Source organism: Platichthys flesus, chromosome 11 (genome assembly GCF_949316205.1).
Source record: "Platichthys flesus chromosome 11, fPlaFle2.1, whole genome shotgun sequence".
NCBI classification, from domain to species: Eukaryota; Metazoa; Chordata; class Actinopteri; order Pleuronectiformes; family Pleuronectidae; genus Platichthys; species Platichthys flesus.
Window position 1 is genome coordinate 12,350,962 of NC_084955.1, and position 17,816 is coordinate 12,368,777.

General features: G+C 41.4%; 1 protein-coding gene across 1 annotated transcript in view; it reads right to left on the reverse strand.

The window, feature by feature from the left end:
* Nucleotides 1-17,816, reverse strand: part of col14a1a (collagen, type XIV, alpha 1a) — a 127,902-nt gene that overhangs the window by 91,175 nt on the left and 18,911 nt on the right. The window contains exons 6-9 of the mRNA XM_062398960.1: nt 1,023-1,178; nt 712-831; nt 378-542; nt 59-244 (exon numbers count right to left, since the gene is read on the reverse strand). Coding sequence (XP_062254944.1) covers nt 59-244; nt 378-542; nt 712-831; nt 1,023-1,178 — 627 coding nt within the window. The remainder of the gene's footprint in view (nt 1-58; nt 245-377; nt 543-711; nt 832-1,022; nt 1,179-17,816) is intronic.

A 17,816-nucleotide genomic window follows, 5' to 3' on the forward strand; every position in this document is an offset into this window, starting at 1 on the left:
CAGGTTGATGCACATGACTGCTACTCTGACATATTACTGCACCGTGTCGCTGTCTCACTGTCTGTCATTGTTTCCTTACTCTCCTTGATGTCTTTATCCTGCTGCTCCACTTGATCACACACGGTCCTGGTCAGACCCTCGACGATGGAGCTCATGATGTTGAAGTCAGCCACGTTGTAGACGTGAGTGTCTTCTGGCTCTGAGGCGATGGAGCGCAACTCATTCTCATCGGCGTTCTTCACACCTGGGAGGGTGTAGAATTGTAGAATTGTTAGGAACACAATATCACTCTGACTTGTACAAGCAATTATCATATGAACAGACGATAGCACAGCAGGATTCACGCCACCTATGCATGTCTTGTTCTCGTTTCTTACCGATAGCAAATAGCTCAATCCCAGAGTTGCGCAGGCTCTCTGCAGGTGGTATCACGTCATCCTGGGACTTCCCGTCCGTGATGAGGATGCCAATCTTGGGCACGCCAAGCCGTGAGCCAGACTCAGGCTTGAAGCAGTTCTCCATGATATAGTTCAACGCAAGGCCTGGAGGGAGATGAAGAAGGAGGAGGAAGACAAAGGTAACAGGGCAAAGCCAGTTATTTAAGGAAAAGAAGGGGAGAGGTGCAGGGAGAGCAAGATGACGACCAAAAAGAAAAGAGAAATACAAAACACTGGTTTGGATCTTCTGAACAAACTAAATGAGGAAACCAACCTGTGAGCGTGTTTCCTCCTTTGTAGGGCAGATTCTTGACGGCGTCGATGACGGTCTCTTTATTGGAGAAAGCATTTAGATGCCACTCTATCCTCGGGTCCCCGCTGTACTGAGCCAGACCTAAACACACACACAAAATCTCACGGTTCAAATCGGTCATTAGAGGACAGCTTACACACAATAACATTTCTCTCCAGCTGGGATCAAGTCTCTGTATCAGTGCCATTCAAATATGTTCAGGGACATCACACGGCAATGGTGTGCCATTGGTGTATCCATCTGTTCGACGGGGAAGAGAAGCAGGGACCCACCTATCCTTGTCTTATCGAAGCCGACATCGAAGGCGTTGACCAGGTTTTCCAGGAACATGCGGACGAGCCGGAAGTTGATCCGACCGATACTCCAGGAGCCGTCCACCAGGATCACGATGTCTGCGATGGCTTCGGTGTGGCACACAAACTGATCAGCTGGATGAGGGAGAGAGAAGAGGACATGAAGGTGTGCTGAGGACTGTCTCTGTCATTGAAGCAAGAAATAAGAGTGATGAGAAGGGACTTAGATTACGATAGATTGTAAATTAACCAGGTGATTTATCGGACACCTCCCATTGAAATAAATCACTGATTTTATAATCGATGTCCAGATACTCAGCCAAACGTCAGAAAACACAATAAACACACACCACGAGTCAGCAAGTTCCAGGTTGTCTTTATTGAACAAAACACAAACTGAAAAAAACACATTTTTCAAAATTAGAAACTGTGCAAAAGAGATTTAGATGTATTTTTTGCATATGGTGACAAAACACATTCATTGGTGACCGCCATATAATATTCTACGGCCAATATATGATATAAAAATGATATATTTCTCTTATAAAAAAGCAACAATTTGATCTGAGGCTGAATACATTTCCCCCGAAGCTCCAGTGGGCTAATTTCTTCTGAATTAATCTCTCTACACAATATTGGTAAACTGACTCACTTTTCATTATAAAGACAGTTTTAAAGTGAAATCTGAGCAGCATTAATGAAGAGATTCACACCAACACACACTGGAGGATTTGCAAAGAAACAAATGTGAAATACACAGTTATGCTGAAGTGCACATAAAACTAAAAATATAACTACAGATCCCTCACACACACACACACACACACACACACACACACACACACACACACACACACACACACACACACACACACACACACACAACACACACACACACACTAGGCCGTCTATCCTAATTCCATAACTGCTTATCTTGTCACTCTGCCTAGTACGATATCCTGACAATGAATACGTCCACTTTAAGATGCATCATAAATCTGTCTTCAAAGGAAGCAGTGAACAATCCGGAGCATGCTGATTAGGTTGGACATTTGTGTCTAAATACAGAAAGGCGATTAAAGAGAATGCTGATGCTAGGTTATTATTACCTGGAATTTTTGTTGTTTGTCACATTTGAAATATTGAGAAAAAAGACTGTGGACATTAGGACAGGAACGCTGAGGGTTTAATTTCTCATCATGTTCTAGCAACAGATGTTATTTTAGTGGCTCAGGTGCATGCTGGGTAATTGCTATACTCTGGGCTTGTCCCAAGACCCTTGGTACAATTTTGTTCCCCATGTGTTCACCTCTCAGTGCACTGCCATATATCAACTGTGAAATGATGCACATGAATTTACGTTTTTATTTTTATTTATTTATATATTTGCAGGAAAAAAGAACTCCTTATTTATCCCCTGTGCTATTTGTGGAGTCGTCTCAGGCCCACGCAATCACAGGCTTGAGATTGATATAAGACAGACTTTCTGATGACAGTTGTTTTTAGAATGATTTTCCAGACAGAGCCGTCTGTCTGCTGTTTGCATCTGTCTGACAGTTTGAACCATCCATCTGCTGCCGACGGAGGAGAGAAGACAGCAAGGTCAAGACACAGAGCTGAGAAGTTTTTTTTTTTGCAAATGGATAACAGGTAGGACTGAGTGAATATATTCTAATGATCTAGGTTGACTCTCTGAAGCATGTGCTGCATTTAAGTCCTTCTCCAAATTGAATTTCACAGCAAAGAGCCGAAAACCATATTGTCATTCCCTTTAGAAGTCAGGTGCTTTTCAGAATGCCATGATAAAAGCAGATTTCCAGGTAGAGAATGCTTCTCTGCAGAGGAAGTTAAAGTAAAAGCATAATCAGACCACTATGTAGGCCATTCTATTAATATTATATATAATGTATCTGGCACTTTTCTACATACTGCACGATTGATCCGTTTTTGTTTGTAAATAGTGCAATTGCTTTCAATTTCTTCAAGATACCAATGCAACTGGCCTCATTTTGAGGCCATCATGCCCATGGGCGCTCAGAGAGGCCCAGATGCATTTGTTATCTGTACAGCTCTGGCCGTGAAAGGAGAAAAAAAATTACAATTGGTTTGAAACTGTCAATCCTGAGATACTTTGCACTTGGTGTTCGAGAGGAGAGGAGTGGAGAGGAGAGGAGAGGAGAGGAGAGCTTGCTTAGTTTCGGTTGAGTTTCAGTAAATGGTAAAAGGCTGAGAGGCCAAAGAGAGAGAAGACTACTCTTTGTAGAGCTTTCCCCTTCTAATAAAACAAACAAGCATGGCCTTTAAAGAAAGTCTGAGGCTAAATAACAGATAGAAAGGAGCACCAATCTTTTCAGAAGAAGACAGTGAGAGACGGTATTGGTATCTTCAGTATGGATATTAACTGCTGTTGGAGTCAGAGACAGTGGGGTCCTGTGAGAAACCATCAAGATTGACGACACAGACCGTAAACAGAGAATTAGAGGTTAGCAATTACGGCTAATTACACCTCACTGTTCATTCCCAAGTCCATTGTTGACCGGATGGTGAGAACATTTGGAAACCAGTCATTACACTGTGTTTTACATCTGAACCAGTAATCCAGGTGGCCCTCTCTCCTTCTCATTATCCCTGCTGCCTTCTGTAAAAAGTCGGCTCAGAAAGTAACGAGGGGTCACTTCAAAACAAATCAGTTGCTGCCATTCATTCCTTCACAGAGGAAACAACGTCCGTATTTGTCCACTGTAGACATCCCATCAGTAAACGTGAAACATAAACATAAAATCTGTTCCCTGGTCTTGTGCTAACTCAGGTCAGTCACCGGAAGAGGCAGAAAAATGGAGTCGCAACAAAACATCATCGTCATCTTATGAAGTTAAATGCGTTACAGGACTTTGGTAAGGGGATGGTTGTTCATTTCAAGCAACACTAAATTTAATGTATGGTTTGTGTTGAGTAATGAAATACCAACCAACCTAATTATAGTGGGATTGCATGCATTGCAAATTTTATCGGGATATGTCACCCTGTTGTAAAGGGAGCTTGAGTCTAAATGACCCTGGATCTCAAAGCTACTGCTCTGCTCAAGTGAGTTTATGTGTTATAATCTCAAGCATCAAATCAAAATGTATTTGAGCTCATCAATTGACTAATGAAAGCTTTTCTCACTGAAATCGAGACTTTTCAATAGCAGCCATATTCACATTGTGACTGCATCAACTAAGTCCTCATGCTGCTCATACTAAGCCACCATGCTTTCAATGATTTAATAACTATAACCTATTAATAACAGTCTTTTCCCATCACACAGCTGTCAAATAAAACTTATGTCACAGCTTGACAAAGGTGAGGATCCACATGCAGATGCCAAATGAGGAAAACTCTCTTTAATTAGACTTAAAGGGTTTGGTGCACAGGTAGGAAGTCAAGACCAGCAAAGGTTTAAAAAAAACTACAAAGACGAAGACAAACAAAACAAAAAAATAAAAGGGGGATCAACTCAAGAAAAATGCAGGAACGTGAACAGAGAAGTAAGTGATGACAAAATGATTGACAACCTATGGCAGAAGAACCACTGAAGTTATGTTGACAGAGAGGAGCAGGAAATCAAGATACACATTCATGGTGCTCCACATGTGCACACTGGTGTCCGCCTCCTCCATGTATGTTAGAGAAAACGCCTCATGTATCTTACAATTGTATTTGCTATAGAATCCCTCCTCTCTCCCTCCAGCAGGCTGGTCAGAGGTCCCTCTGATCCTTCTGCACACTACTTGCTTTCTGATTTCTCCTCAGCTTCTCTAACCCGTTCCTTCCTTCTCTGTCCCCGTCTGACGCATTATCCGCAGGTCAAAGTGCAGTTACTGGGGCACAGCGGGGCACAGTGTCTGTGTGCCTGCATGAGAACGAGGAGAAGCGTGAAAGAGTGGAAGAGAAACACAGCGAAACAGAGGGAGAATCACAGTTTGGGGGTGAAACGCTGTATTGGGTTTGATGAAACACTGCAGATATATTGAAGGAATCTCTGGTGCCAGGTCTTTTATTTGTTTAAGTTTACAATTACTCCTGGTCTCTCTCTCTCTCTCTAGCCCTCTATCTCACTCTGCCCATCTCTGTGGCTAACGTAAGAGAGGCAGACTTGTTTAACAGGTAAATCTTATACACAACACTAAATTAAACACACAAACATGGCAGAGCACAAGACATGTCACTCTCTATTATAATGAGTATCTGTGTTTCTATGAAGCTCAGCGTAAATTCAATCAGGAGGAATTCTCCCCGTCAATTAATCTCATTTCTCTCACTCTCTCTATGCTTATTAATCAGCTGATTGTGGGCCAATCAGATTCTGCTCCAGCCAATCATGTGGCTGCTGTCAAACTTTAAATCCCTTCCCATCCCCCACCCCAATTTCCTCCAGTCTCCAGCAGAATCATCATCAGCATATCTGGATCCGCAACCCCTGAAAGTTGTGATATTACAAATGAAAAAATGAGTGGTGCATCACATGAGAGGTTGCAGCAGTGAAGATGCTGCTGATTTAATGCACCAATGGGCCACAATGTCAAGTAACACAAATCAAAGACTCCTACAATGTTGTGCGAGGTGCACGCTGGGTTTGGCCAAACAATGGATGCTAAAGTGCTGACAGTAGAGCCCCTCAGCTGTTTCTTCTATATTCACCTCCACCATCACTGAGGTGTGCAGCACTTCTCTGCTGTGTTTGATTATCCCTGCTGTGACTGCAGAGCTCATTCTGCTCAGTGCCTCAAAATGTGGAGGAGTACAGTGAGACCGGAGAGGCTGAGTGGACCAGGTGTATTTTACATTGAGAAATGCAGGAGAAGCAACGATGGAAATCGGATTTGGAGCACATTGCAGAGGACTGAGACTCAAAGGATGACCGGCACTGACTGTACAGAGGAGAGCACTACACTGCGTTGTGCCTCCAAGCAACACAGCGTTTTGTGTTCTGTTTTCTCGACTGCAGCCGCTGTGGAGTTTGTGCTGTTCACACATCTCCAACTTTTCTGCTGTTTAGGTGGTGGCTTATTTGATTTGTGTCCCTTGTTTTTGCCAAATTGAATCTATTAACAACAGCATTACATATTTCCCAACTTTCAAAACCATACTAAAGTATTTTTATTACATAGTACATATTAACTGACTTGTTTTATACCTCAGTAAAATTTAAAAAAAAGCATTTTTATTTTTATTTAAGCAAACTTTAATTAAAGTAAAGCTGAAAACCATCCAACCCTGTTTGAGACCAGAACTTTAAACTCCCGGTATAACTGAAGCATAGTTTGAGTCTGGGTGTCACATGTACATTCTCGTACAGTGAACCATGAGATTGGCTTAACTATGTTTGAACTTAATTTGCATAGGGGCATATAATTAGAAAAATATGCTGCCATCCCTGAACCTGTACATGTGATTAGACGGACCGTAAACCCAAGAGAGAGTGAGCGACCACATTTTACAACTCACAGCTCACAGAACAGGCTCCAGAGCTGTGGGAAAAACGAGCACGCGGCTCCCGCACAATTGAATTAGCTCGTGTGGGAGTGGAGAAATGTGGGTATTAAAAATGTGACTGCAACAATGGGAGCCACTGTCGGCTGCAGCTCATAAATTTGAGCAAAGACAGACAGGCAGTGACAAAGACAGGGAAAAGAAAGAGAACAGAACTGAACACTGGAGGAGAGATGATATAGAGTAGAGTAGTATACATAGCAGTTAGTGCTGTTGTATTTACAGTGATAGCGGTATACAAATACACAATTAAAGCAAATAAAGCTCATTGAGGTTTATAAGCTACATGTGATCTGCAAAGCAAAGAAGTTTATTAAAGAAAAGCAGATTGTTGTGGAATCTCCTATTCCCAGGAGGTAAAACACACACAAACACACACACACACACACACACATACACACAAACACTCAAGCATACTGATAAATTGTAGAGGTGCGCACTCTACACAGACAAATGCCTAAAGAGACTCACACAGCACACATTCAATCTAGACCGGGCACTCAGTAGAGCGCATACCGCTGCCAAGGCCCAACAGTCCCCTTAATTTCAATCAAACTGCACCAAGCTTCACACAGTCATGGATATCAGTCCCCTAAATCTGTCAGATTTTTATTTTTTTTAATCAAGATCTATGAATTATTCCCTGGGAGATCTGGGAAAATGTCAAAAGAATCTTGAAACGTTAAAGAAAGTGAAAAAAAAACAAGAAAACAGCTGCTGCCATTTTAAATTGAATTTGTTCTTTCTTGGCTCATGTCCCATCCTTCCACCAAGTTTCGTAGAGATCTTCTTAGTAGTTCTTTCGTAATGCTGCTGACTAACAAATAACTCATCCAAAGAAAATATCATGTCATTGGTGGAGATAATAAACGAACATATTTGTACTTAATTCATATCTTCTGCCATGATGCTCGACGCACTTTGCTTCTCCCTGTTCTCATTAAAACTGTTTCTTCTCAGCCGATCCTGATTTACTGCTGACCTCCACTTAGCCAGGGATCAGACAGACTGTGCTGTCAGTCCAATCAATTGACGGACATGCAGATAGATGGATAGTAGCAGCAACTTTCTCCACATCAGCGAGCACATTTCCCTTATTCTCATCAGCCTGAGTCTGATTCCTGGGAGACGCTGCTTTCAGAGGAGGACTTCACTCCCGACATAAGGCTAATTTGTCACAAAACTAATTGGACACTCATTCCCATACAGTTAAATAGGAGTCGAAATGATTTCTGATTTATTACTCCGGTCAGAATGAAAACCAAACTTCAGAGCAATGCTGAAAATGGAAATAATATCTTGCAGCGGGTGAAATGACTCTTCTCTGGTCACCCGTGTCAGAAGTTTTCTCAATATATCATTTCAGGATGAGGGGTAATAAGATCAATTTCTCCTGCCTGCTGTTTATCATGCTGAGCCTAATGTTTCAATATAGCAATTTTCCTGTGTGGTGCAGAGAAAATGTCCAACTTTAATCAATACTGTCTGCTTTTTTACTGCATCTCATCTGCTCACGTGGAGGTGCTGCACCAAAGTGAGACGAAAGATGTGGATCACATTTAAAGAGACGGCGCCAATGAAGCCATAATGAAGGGAAGTACTGACTCTGCCGGACAGTTTTCCATATCACAACTTTGGGCGTGCACCAATTTAACCTCATGTGAAATAATAGATTTTAAGAGACAATTCTTATAATTTGACCTTGGAAATAAGTATAAATATTATACTTAAATACTTTTTCAGCTTTTGGGGTAGGCCTAAAGAAGATTTAGTTAAGAATTACAGGGTTAGACTTTTTGTCACAACAGACGTTTTTCAAAGTGGGAAAAACAAACGTGATAATGATAAGATTAAATACAATGGCAGCGACTCTGCTGTGTTTCTATGCACCACTCTCCGGCTCTGACTGGCTGTTATATAACACCATCTTTGTTTTGATGCTATACGGATCGGACTTCCAGATGCAGGCACACAAAGACATAAGACAAACTCAATGCCTTCCACAAAAGATTTCTAAAAAGGATCTGCATCATCTGCCAGCCAAATATATTGAGGGCGAACCTGCAAGAAGACAGGCTGTAAGAACTTGTCGCTAGAGAAAAAGTCATGTCCCGAGGATGTCCAATGATAGCATCACACAACCTGGCAGAGAACAGCGATGGCTGAGCTGGAGGAGATGGGTGTGTTATGAAGACAATGAAACATTGACGCATGGAAGACGCTTCTAGCAGCCACGTATCCCTCAGGGCTCAGTGTTGAGAGGGAACCAAAAAACTCAGTCCACCAAGGCAAAACAAGCCTAACATATTCTTTTATCGAGAAATTCACAAAAGTAGGAAAGAAGGCCTTTTTCATATCTCTATGATAAGGAAAGTGATTTTTAAACTGTCTTTAACTGTCCCTAACTTTTATTGGGTTCATCCCTGGCCCAGACACAATGTCTCCCCAACTTCAAATTGGTTCAGTACTTTTTACCTTATGAAAACATTAATTATGGCAGACATAATGAGTATAAAATTGAAATGGTAATAGAAGGCCTTTATTGTTATTGTTTTGCACACAAAAAAATAACTGTGGACTGTGAAACACTAGGTAATGATCAGTTCATAACAATTACTGCAGAGTCGTGTGTATATTGAATGGAAGTGTAAATGGCCTGAGGAAAGAAACTGTCGAGGAGTCTGTCTGTTTTTAATGTCCTGTAGGACCTGCCTGAGGACAGAGGGTCACACATGCAGTGACCACAGTGAGGACAACAGTCTTTGACAATGTTCTGTTTGTGTCCCAGTGATCTGCTCCAGTGTGGAAGTCACCCAGCATGCACCTCACCATGAAACCTGAAGCAGATAAATTGAATTATAGTGTAGTGTCTAAATAACTTGTTTCCTTTAGATAGATAGATAGATAGATTACTTTATTCATCCCCGAAGGTGAAAGTACAGCGTTACCGCATGTTAGGTTTGGATGATTGTAATTAACTTTTCATCAATTCTAAAGGAGATGATGTTATATGAGCCAAAACTCCAAACAAGCTTCTTAATGGTGCCTGGGATTGTGACAGGTGAGACATGAGCTTTAATGATCAATCATTAAATCAACATGGAGCAAAGACCACAACTCCCTGACTTGGAGGTAATGTCCAGAACAGCTTCTAAATGGTCCATGAGGTGAAACCGTGCTTTTGTCAATAACCTGTTAGTTGTTCATTGCCTCTTAAATTGAAAGCAGTGCTGTGAGAGAAACGAGTAAAGCAAACATCTGAGTGTGGAACTGAGGACTTTATTGTTTTCAAAGAAATGAAAATGGTTATTTCTAAAGAAAGCTCCATACCAATCATCTAGACTTCAGAACTTTACTAACATCAGCCCAAAGAGGGAGTTTACACCTCTGGGTTGTTGGTCCCCGAAAAATCACTGGTGCACACAAGAGCTCCAAAACTAGATTGTCTTTGTTTTATTGACTTGTTCATTCGATCAAAAGAAAGGCAGCAGATTGATACACCTGCCGTTTGCTCAGTGCCCCTCAGAGCAGCACAGACAAACATTCATATTCATCTGTGCGTCCTGTGGGTCTGCAGTGTGTGTGTGTGTGTGAGTGCGAGAGAGTTACGTGTGGGTGTGAGTAAGTAGTGTGATGCGGCCAGTTTTTAAAGTTGAATTCCACAGCTGTTTTCAGACCGTTTGCGTTGTTCCAACAGAGACCCGCTCGTCCTCCTGATCTTTAATCCTGTTTGGTTCTACAGTCCACATCAATGGAAACACACATTCTGACTGAACAGAGTCTGCTGAAAGCAACTCACAGCCCCTCTACACCTCTCTGATTTGTTCTCCATCTCTGCAGTACCTGCCTTTGTTTGCATTGTTCTTTTCTGTCTGTGCATATTCCTCTAATCTCTGTCTAGTACACACACACCCACGCACACACACACACACACACACATACCGCAAAAACCATGTGGATTTCTATTTCGAAAGCTGAGCCCCTCTTATCGTACCTGGTTATTTTTTAGCTCCATGCAAACATAGTGAGCACTTCAAAGATGGGTGTGGCTATTGTTTTCTTTCAATATATAATGCACTGCTGGGTTAATTATGAACACTGCAGGAGCAGGAGTTTGCATGCAAGCCAACCTACCCCTGTTTCTATCAGAGCAGAGACCCCTGTGCACGGAAATACTGCTTTAAAACGTCTTTTATCCCTGCTGCTATTATGCAGCAATATTCCGACCACAGACCTTATTCAGAATAACACATTTTCTCGATTATTTATATGAGTTGCGAATAAGATATTTCATTCATATTCCTGCTTACATGTTAAAGACCATAGTCTAAAAAAGATTCAGAACTTTATTATTTATTTAGTTATTCCACCAGTTTTAAAACTTCACCTGAAATAGACTAATGTACAGTGTGAACGTACAACATTTAGGTTGTTTTCATTCTCATATTGCAAAAACTACAACTGCTTTTTATTTTATTTACACCAAGGACATGTGTCGTCAAGTAGTTGGTAATGTCACAAAATGCTGTGAAACTCCAATCGGATAATCGAATGTGATCAAGACGTATAGACATATCAAATTATGAGATTCAGGTCAGAATAATCTACATGTCTTAATTGGATTATTTCAGGTATATGATCTTTTCAGGGTAAAGGTAATAAGAAAATGCTTTTGACAGGGTTGTGTCTTATTCAGACTACTTGCTTGATTGGGTTACTATAGGAATATTGCTGTCCATGTTAATGTAGTCATTAACACAACATATAATTATATTTATATTTTAATGTTTTTTTTTTAATAGTCAAAAAAGGTTATACTGTTACTGCAGTATTTAGTATTTTCTGGAATTATATTCTTGCTAATGTATCGTGTTCTTATGTAATGTGCTGTATTATATGTGTGCTTTTTATCAGGGAAAGATACATTTCAACTAATAGCTGCATTATCGAACAATAAAGTTTTAAATATTGAATCCTGGTCAAGCTCAAACTTATAGTGGTTTGACACATGTAAATATTCATCAAGTCAAATAAAGGTTCTTGTCGGCTTTTCGGTGGGTGGAAAATAAGCCAGGAAACAGTGTTAGGAGGATTTACTGCTGCTAAACTAGTTATTATGAACCACTGGAAAATCACGGGAATATATGCAAAAAACAGAGCTATAATTTTTGACTGTACTCCGCAAATGATAAACTGGCAGTTGTTGTTTTTTTGCAACCAGAAACCTCGAAGCAAAAAATGAGTCTGTCCTCAAAATAGTGGGGATGTGGTTAATTTCACCGACCTAAAAGAGCATCTGGTGTCATTTCAGAATAAAGCTCCAGGTCTGATGTGCTTTGTCAACCACAGAGTTCAAACCCCCGAGGGATCACAAGAGGCAGAAGAAGGGAGAAAAAAGGAGGAGTGGTCGATAAGGGAAATGAGGGAGTGGAGAGGGTGAAAGGGGGACACGGAGGTGAAGAAAGATCAGGCAGTTAAACAAAGTGGAGAAATAGAAGGAGGGGGGAGCGGCATAAAGGGATTATAAAGAAAGTACAACAGAGGGGGCTGAGAGGAATAACTGTGTCCTATAAGAAAGAGCAGAGCTGAAAGATGTGAGTATAATATATAAACAGCAGCACAGCAGGGCAGGAAAAAATGTTACTGGATAAACTCCACCTGCAGTGGACTCGTTGTAGCTCATGCCACAGCCACAGAACAGTGTGGTGCCATATAGCTTGTGTTTGTGGCCACGAAGAGCGAAGGAACAGGAACTAGGGCAAGAGGAAAATCAGGGAGGAAGTGGGCGGTAATTATTCTAAATGACCTCTGCACTTAAATAGTCCTTGCCACTAATGACCGAAATACCATTAGCACATCGACACACACACACTTGTTAACCGCTGTCATACAATTAGCTCAACTCAGCCTTGAACCCCCACCTTTCTTAATCCAGGACAAGGACATAGACCACACACACTCTGTGTCTCTCTCTCTCTCTCTGTGTATCTCACACACACACACATACACACACACACATACAATCATACACACACAAGTGAGCGATGGCTCATCTGCTCCCAATTCTCTGAACACACGTCTCATGAGTGTGAGGATGATATTTATATAAATTCAGACAAAACATAAAACATAACTTGCGATGATGGAGAAACGTTTTAGTGAGAAGAGACAAATGGAGACAAAGTGTCTATTTACCTGAGCTCGCTCTTTGTCACCTCACTTTTCATCTGGGTGTATTTTAATACTTTCTACCCAAAACGCTTCTTTGACGCTCTCCTTACTTCGCCCTTCACGCTACAGTCCATCTCATATTCATACTGTGCATTTTCAAATCATCTGTGAATCACCTCAACGACATAATTCAGAAGGTCTTGGAGCCTTGACACGGTTCTTTTCTGTCCCAGATGGAAAGAGCTGATCTAATGTTCAGAGGCATCCATAGGAACTGATATCTCACCAGTGAGGAGACTGGTCTGCGTGTGTTCGCGTCTATTTGTCTCCGTTCATTTGTGGTATTGGTTTTGGCCTCCTCAGTCTCTTTAGCTATTTGTCAGCCGGCTGACACATCTCTCTGGCCACAAACCTTTTCGATATCTAGTGTAGCCTCCGAGCATCCCATTGACGATGAGTGAAGGAAGCCAAAGTGCTCAAAGACAGAGGGAGGCCATAAATGCTAATTCTGGAGACTAATAAGGCCATAGATAAAGCAAAATGCTCTTACAGTCATGCACAGGCACACAGAGATGGAGCGATTAAGATCAAATGAATGTTGAAGTTGGGAATTAACAAGGTGATAAATACAGAGAGAGCCAAAGTTGAAATAAATGATAATGTAAGGAATTAAAGGCAGCTATAAATACAAAAACCTTTCTCTCCAGGTGTGTATCTGTTACCCTCTGGAGACGTGATGGATCGCCTTTCACTATCAGAGTGGTGAATGTCAACAGAATCTCATTGGCCTCCAGTTCAACTTCAACTGCGTCTGTCCCTTGGGTTCAATCTGCGTATGTGTGTGTGTGTGTGTCTGTGCGCTCATCTGCCATGTGCGCGTGCTGGTTTCAAGATAAAGACAGGGGAGGGAGGACGGCAGCCCTCCACTCACATCCTATTAGGTAGTATGAATTGAAAAAGGCACCAAAGCATGGAGGGAGGGAGACGCGATTGTCCTTTATTGCTCAGTGATTTCTTCTTGTGTGTGCGTGTGTGTGTGTGTGTGTGTGTGTGCGTGTGTGTGTGCGTGCGTGTGTGTGTGCTGCTGGCAATTGCTTGATGTACAGGGAGCTGAAACAAAGTAAGTCAACCATTTATTATTTAGTCAACCAGCAGATTGGTATTGACTCCAAAGTCAAAGTTAGTAACTTCGGACTTGATTGATATCTGCAGTTTTAATGAGCGAGGGAGAGAAGGGTAATGAAATACCAAAACAGTGTAATTGTTAAAACATGTTGAAACTATCTGGCTGTAACACTGGAACCTATAACAAACGTTTTTTTTTGGTCTCTGTGCTCCGTCCATCCATGCAGCATTACTCTAAAGAGACTAAGTTTCAGTATCTGTTGGATCTTCATCGGCTGCAGGGCGACAACCATCTGTTCCACTACTGCAGGCTACTGACCCGGATTTGGAACAAACACAGTCGTGGACACACCAGCAGCACATGCACACACAAAGATGTCCTCTGAACTTCTATCACCACGCTGTCAAAATAATGGCTATTGTTTTAGAGGAAAGACTTTTCAGGGCAAATTTCCAATGAAAATATATCACCGCTGTGCACAGGGGACCTGTAATGGATTTTATTCTTGCTTTGATAAGTGAAACACAGATATATATTGTCATTGGCTGCAGAATTCCTTACTGGATGAGGCTTGGAGCTTTACTGTTAATACAAAATATAATGGAATAAAAATCTATGGTTTTAAATTGTAATGTGCAGACGGGCAAAAGAAAATATGCCAAATGTTGCTTTTATTGGACAGTTTATATGAAGGACGAGCGGAGAGGAAGAGAGAGGGATGAAAACCAGTCCTTCACCTAAATGACAAATATGTCGTCTGTCATTTCCTCCATACGTCTGTTGCGAAAGTGCTTCTCCTGAGTATTTTCTGAAATATTACCACTATGCTTGGGTCTGGTTTAGGCAACAATTGTTAAATATTCTTGGTTGAGTTTTAGGAAGATCGATGATCATGACTAAAGGGACCGAAGCTATGTTTTTGTTTGAAAATGCAACAACTCTGCTATGGATACGCCTGGTGTCCACTCTACTCCAGATTCTTAGAGCCTCTGAAATGAAGAAATTTGGAAACACTGCTGTAGACGCTCACAACTGCTTGATTTTGGGTCACGACGTAACCTACGCTAATTCTTCAGGCTCCTACCACATGCCCCTGTTCCTGTAAGAAAACAACCGCCATTAGCCTCGGCTACTAGTGTAGAACGCAACATGGATAATCTGTTTTCAAATTAAAACATAGCAGTACGGCTCCAGCCTAACCACTATGGATGTAGCATTACCAACAACACAAAATTGCCATGACAATTGTCACTCAAACCAAAAAAAAATCTACCTTGTGGTGGCGCTAGAGGAGAGATCAGTGGGCTTAACCAACACACACGCACGCACACACACACACACACACACACACACACACACACACACTTCAGTGCTCTCGATGAACCAACTTCTCACTGAGATATTAGAGATGTAAGACAGATTCACAACCATAAAAGTTTTTGCAGGGGGAACTGATATTTTCTCACTGCCCTTCTGTTGTATGATTTACCCAGTGTGTGTGTGTGTGTGTGTGTGTGTGTGTGTGTGTGTCCCACCCCTTGCCTTTGAACAGTGTAAAGAAAAACTCTCCACATGTGTGACTGTATTTTATTTTTCAATTACAGTCCTGTGCATTCATTGCAATTACTGGAGTTTTTCAATAGGCTTATTTGATGTCACTCAATTACAATCTACAATTAACTAATTTGACAGAATAAAATATCACCGTAAATGACTGAGGCGGAACTTGGAAATAACCTAGATGAATCTGATTCAGCAGGTAATATGCAAACTATGGGGATGTCCTTGTGGCGTCAGAGTAAATGTGAGTTATTTTTTCTCCCAAATTCAGTGATATTTATATCCTGCACAGTAGTTGAGGCATTTAAATCGTTGTAGCAGAAGCTATTTAACCTGAAGCTATTTAACCTGTTTTTCTCTGCGGACAATGACACAGCAAGAAGGAAAAGAAGTCCGACACTTCATCCAACTGAGAAATGGATATTCAGGGAGAAAAGAAAGAAAGAAATTCTCTTCTCATCTTCAAGCATCGAGCAGCTGAATCCTGTGCACAGATCACTGATTGATTTACTGGCTGTAAAAAAAAAAGAAGCCTCAGACGTCTCTCCTAACTGAGATTTCACTCAGGAGTCCCTGACCAATGATTTGAATCGTTGACTTTTAGGTTGCAAAGCTGCAAATGACTGACACCAATATGGGAAACTTGGGCAGAGTCCAAACTCCAAACCAAGGCAAAAAATATCCCTTTAAGACCTTCTGCTGTGTGCTCAGAGCGCGTCTCAGGCAATGACACTCCAAGAGCAGACAGGAAATTAGTTTCCTTTAATGGCCCAGGATCGGACTCCCTGTATTTTGTTCAGGGCAGCTTGTGTTTAGGCTTCGTAAGATGTGGTTAAGTAATTTGTAGAGTGTCATTAGAACAAAAGTGGGTGGCTAAGGGTTGTTATTTCACTTAGGCTGGAGGAAGTTTCAAGACACTTCCTTTAGCTAATGGCCCTCTCCCCTCTACTTTAAAACACACCGGAGCTACTTCAACCCACCTTGCTAATATACTCACAAACACCCGGCTAACACACACACACAGGTCTGCGCAGCTGTCCTTATGTGCCTCGTGAAATAAGCTTTACCATTCATGCCTCACCGTACCCAAACCACTATTCACATCTTACCTTTTACCTTAACTAGTACCTCAGAAATTACGTTAGGTCTACTTTTCCTGAAAAGGTCAGTGTTCATGTTGGAAAAGGTCTTATAGAGGTCATAAATATGAGTACACAAAGATACACACACACACACAAACATATAGGTGTTTCTGTGGTTTTTGTCTCTGCATTTTATTTAGAGAAAATCAAATAATCTTTTTGGATTTTTGTTTTGGGCATATGTGTCTCTTCTTTCTCCCTCACGTGTTTAATATGTATTACAGAAAGATGAAGATGTATTATTAAATTATGGGTTTCTTGTGATTTTATGAAGTGATGGGCCAAATGCATTGGCATGACAAAGAAGTAAAAATCATATGCATGTGTGTGTAATCTATCCAAACAACTATCTGTCATTGAATCAAAACGGCTTCACACAGCTGGTGGGAAAGCAAAAACATAACCCACTTGTCTGATGTCTGCTTCACACACACACACACACACACACACACACACACACACACACACACACACACACACACCAGAACAGATACGTGAAACGAGCCCGCTGTTAATGAAAGGTTTTGTAAACAATCCACCCTGACATAAAAGCCAGCTGATTACTACTCTGCAACAAAGCAGTGAAGGCCTGGGTTAGCATCGCTAATGCTCACACACACACACACACACACATGCACAGTGGGGGACTTCATACAGCACTGGTATTATCATTGTGGAGTATAAATACACACAGGGCATGATAAAGAGGGGGAAGAAAGAGAAGCAGCCACATGTTACAGTGCAACACAAAAGAGCACCTACTATTGAGCCCATGTGAGACATTTTGATCTTCTCTATCGTACAAAAAACACAATACTGCACACACTGCACACACACACACACACACACACACACACACACACACACATACACACACACACACACATTCACGGATTCCACTGAAGCACAACAGGATATTAATATAATCCCCAACAGGTACGAGGCAGAACACCAATCAAAGTCAAAATGAATGGTGAATGTCACCGAACAGCAGACACACGTTTGTGTATGTGTGTGTATGTGTATGTAACGCAAGGTAATGGATGTCACTAGAGGCACAGCTGTGAATTTCACCAAAACAACGACAGCGTCACTCCTGCGCGTACACACCACGTCTCTCTCCACGTTTGAAGAGATCACAAAATTAAGATTAAATTAGATTTTCCATATCACAGAAAAATCATATACAAAATAAATTATTCATCACACAATAGATGATGCTGAGATTTTACAGCACCACAT